At 34.3% G+C, this 3698-nt stretch overlaps 1 protein-coding gene across 4 annotated transcripts; it reads right to left on the reverse strand.

Moving 5' to 3' along the window:
* Nucleotides 1-379: 379 nt before the first annotated feature.
* On the reverse strand, nt 380-2661 carry LOC111893789 (EID1-like F-box protein 2). Of its 4 annotated transcripts, none has more exons than XR_002850956.3 (5): nt 2546-2661; nt 2343-2380; nt 1100-1879; nt 930-1002; nt 380-617 (listed from the first exon to the last, which is right to left on the reverse strand). XR_002850956.3 is itself a non-coding variant. In XM_023889879.3 (4 exons), exons 2-3 carry the CDS (start codon nt 2331-2333, stop codon nt 1130-1132), a joined length of 753 nt encoding a protein of 250 aa, XP_023745647.1. In that variant the 5' UTR covers nt 2334-2380; nt 2546-2655; the 3' UTR covers nt 380-617; nt 1100-1129. The 4 variants fall into 4 exon arrangements, 1 of the variants encoding a protein (XP_023745647.1); XR_002850953.3 differs by having other exon boundaries at nt 2331-2380; nt 2546-2655; XR_002850954.3 differs by lacking the exon at nt 2546-2661 and having other exon boundaries at nt 2252-2384.
* Between the last annotated feature and the right edge of the window lie 1037 nt (nt 2662-3698).

The raw sequence follows: 3698 nt of genomic DNA on the forward strand, positions 1-3698 counted from the left end.
TCAAATAGTATTTTATGAACAAAAACAATTTGTTATTCATTTATAACCCTTTTTACAATAATGGTTTCTCATATATAAGAAAATAAATAGTTTGTTATCTTATTATGACATTAAACATTTCACATAGTAATTTTCTGTTTATCATGCAATGCGAAGAAAACTTATAGCCATACAAATTTCTTTATTCAAACATCTTTTTCGAAAGGCCAATAAAGATGACCTACCCCAAAAGGTCAAACTTATGTGAGTTATGTCTAACCTTTTGGAGGGACCTATTTTATATGTTATAAACCACTCTCATCCGGTAGAGTCCAATAAACCTTGATTTGGTCAACATATTATTTGGTTTCTGTTTTAAATCCACCCCTAACAAAATATATGTTAAATCCATCTGCATTTTGCTTCCAAATACACATAAAAAAAACACCGCATGTACATAATGACATTAAACATCTTTTTGAATCCATCTACCATCAATACAATAGTTTAAGAAACAAGTATGCGTCTAATAAAAATATATCACAATAAAAGATTGCAGCTTGGACCGAAAAAACAAGTCAAAAAGGCAGCCAATTTGTGCATTTCCAACCAATCTCCCCCATCTTACACTCGTAAACCTGCCCATGAAAATCAAAAACAAAAATTAAGTCATATCCCTTTGAAATTAAATCCCTTAAATACTAACTTTTTACAAATTTACCATATGAAGAAACAATACATAAGTTATGATTTTGGTGTTTCTATATCTTAATCGTTCAAGAGAGTAGTAATTTGAGAATCCAAAACAAACATATAATGCTACCATGACTTTCACTCAAACAATTAAACAAATTTGGCAAAAACCCAATTAGAGTCGAAATAATCAAATTTGGAGATTTATAAAAAAAAAAAAATTATCGAGATGAATATTAAACTACTTAACTAATTACCTTATTCTGATTCTTGAAGTCTTCAATAATCACTTTGAAAACTTCAAAACGCACATCCAAATTCCAAACACCCCTTAAATGATTTTTAAAGTAAAAAAACAAGATACTATAAGATTAACTAATGCTTATACTAAACTTTCAAAACAACAAATTTTATAGTGACAATCTACCTGGTAACCGGACGATTCTGCCCTTCTCCATCAATCCAATTCCGACACCTCTTCAGAATCCGACAAGGGCAAAAGCGTACAAACACCAAGAACATGTCCATTCAAACACACAAAATACTCAATACAATCTTCATACGCCCCCAATCTACAACTTGCACTTTGAGGAATCATTTTAGCTTGCAACATACTCCACAATTTCGCTTTACAATAAGGACAAAATTCACTCTCATGAAACTTCGCCCCTCTTCTAATTAGCATCTTCCTTACTTTCGAAGTGGCAAATGACTTAAATACCCCTCGGAAAAACCCCACATCCCCTTCTTCTCCTTGATCCAAATGCTCACATGGGTCGGAAACATACAAAACATCCGTCCTACAATTTGGCAACAAAAAACTCTTTCCAGAAGTTCTTGAAAACCTAGTACGATGTGCAAAATGTCCAGGGATTTGGATTTTGTTGAATAAGCCGTCTTTTTTGCATCCAGAACAATAGATTAGAAGCTTCCCGAGTGCACTCCAGTTGCCATCGACACTGTGGGACCCACTTGATTGAAGATCATGCATCATTTTGGGGGCCCGCGTTCTGCAAAATTCTTTCCAGAGTACTCTTTTCACAAGATCGTCAAACCATTTGCATACGCATGAGAGAGTGGCGATTATTTTAGGGTTCCAATTTAGATGTTGGAGAAGTAGGAAGATTACGTCTTCACTTAAATGGCCTTTTGTGCATATACAGCTTGCAGAGTGTATGCATCGGTATTGTTTTGTAATGATCATTGTCTGCACATTGTGACGATAAAGAGTTAAATTCCAAAAATAGCAACGTGATTGGGTGGATTTTTCTAAGTACAAGATTGAGATTTGAGAGTACAATGTTGCAATAGTTTATGAGACACAAATAAATGGTTGAAGGTTGATTTATCACAATTTGCGGAATCACAGTAGGAGCATCTTTAATTCTTTATTGATTAATATCCCCGAAATTGATAAAACTAAGTAGCGAAAGATCGAAAGTTCGAAACAGTTTAGAAATTTGTATCTAATCAGTAATCACTATTCGCTATTCGCCTTAAGCATAAATGCAATAAAGAAACAGATAGAATTATCTTTCTATCATATAAAAAACTAAATTAAACCATAACAACAACTAACCACAAAGAGCGATGATTCCCAACTAAAATAAACTTGAAATTACAAAGAAACTGCGCAAAGATCAGAGTTAGATACTTGCCATGTTCCTCACCTCAGCTCATACGCAACACCCTGTTCAAAACAAACCACCTGCGAGGAAGAAATCAAAGGGAAAAAAGAAAACACATAAAGTTAGGGTTTCTTGAAGAACAAACATTGACAAATTAGTGAAGAAATCAAAGAACCCGACTGAATCTAGACATTCAAAACATGCATAGACGGAATCTTTACAAAACCCAGATGAAAAAAACTTGCCTTTTTTAAGGGTTTGTTGGCGTGAAGAAAAAAAAATCAAGAAATGGGAGTGAAGAATGGGGAAATGCCTCTTTGGAGTAGTTGCATATCTGATTGGATGGAAAGGAAAATAAATTGAGTCGACTCGAGGAGGGTATTATTAAAGATTAAAGAAAGTGATAAAATGACATGCAGGTTATTTTAATGTGAGATAGATGACATAGTGTATCGGTGATGTGGGCCCCGGTTATACGTGGATGATTGTGATTGGGTTGTGGGGATGTATGGAAACCCATCCAAGTCACCAGGTAAGCCTTGAGATTGATCGGATGGATGCAATTGGCACGCCAACAGTTGGCATTTTCTTCAATTTGATGGGGCGTTTGGTAAATAGCCGCTTTCTTTGTTTTTCTTTTCTTTTTAATTTATTTTTTTTTAATTACATTTCACATTTGTGTTTGGTTTGATGTAAAAACGAACAATTACAAAATGTCATTTGGGGTAAAAAGTTATCTAACACCTCACTTTGAGTCTAATGACATACACCATATATCCATATATTATATATTAGATAAATGTTTATGATTGGTTTAGATGATTCATAAAATATATTATATTCGGAATAAGTGTAAAAACGATATCATTAGTTTTTTTGGTTTTATTTAATTTTAGTTAATTAAATGTAACACCCCAAAATATGAAGGTAAAACCAAACGACCCATTTATCATTTACTCAATCACTTAAAGGTATTTTATAATAAAAACAATTATTATAGTACAATCTCACGGATATGGGAAATATGGGTGTATGCGTTGCAATCATGCCAGAACCTCCCCATTTCTAACCGGAAGTACCTGAAACCATAAACAACAACTGTAAACACAAAGTTCAGTGACTTCCCCAAAATACCACATATTATACATAACATACGAGTAATACATGCCATACATATCAAACATATCAAACATGCAATAGAAGGTGCTATATGCCATCCATAGTCTTGCCATTATGCCACGAGCCGTATCATGGCATTTCCTTGCCAAGTCGGGGGCCAAAACCCTGGGTCTTACAGACAAGGGCCAGGAGCCACCTCCTGATCTTCCATGCAAGCATCACAAAGACAACTAGCATACAATCCACAACTAACTATCTACTTAACTGTCAGGGTCCGAA

The sequence above is a fragment of the Lactuca sativa genome, chromosome 4, assembly GCF_002870075.4.
Source record: "Lactuca sativa cultivar Salinas chromosome 4, Lsat_Salinas_v11, whole genome shotgun sequence".
In the NCBI taxonomy this organism is placed as follows: Eukaryota; Viridiplantae; Streptophyta; class Magnoliopsida; order Asterales; family Asteraceae; genus Lactuca; species Lactuca sativa.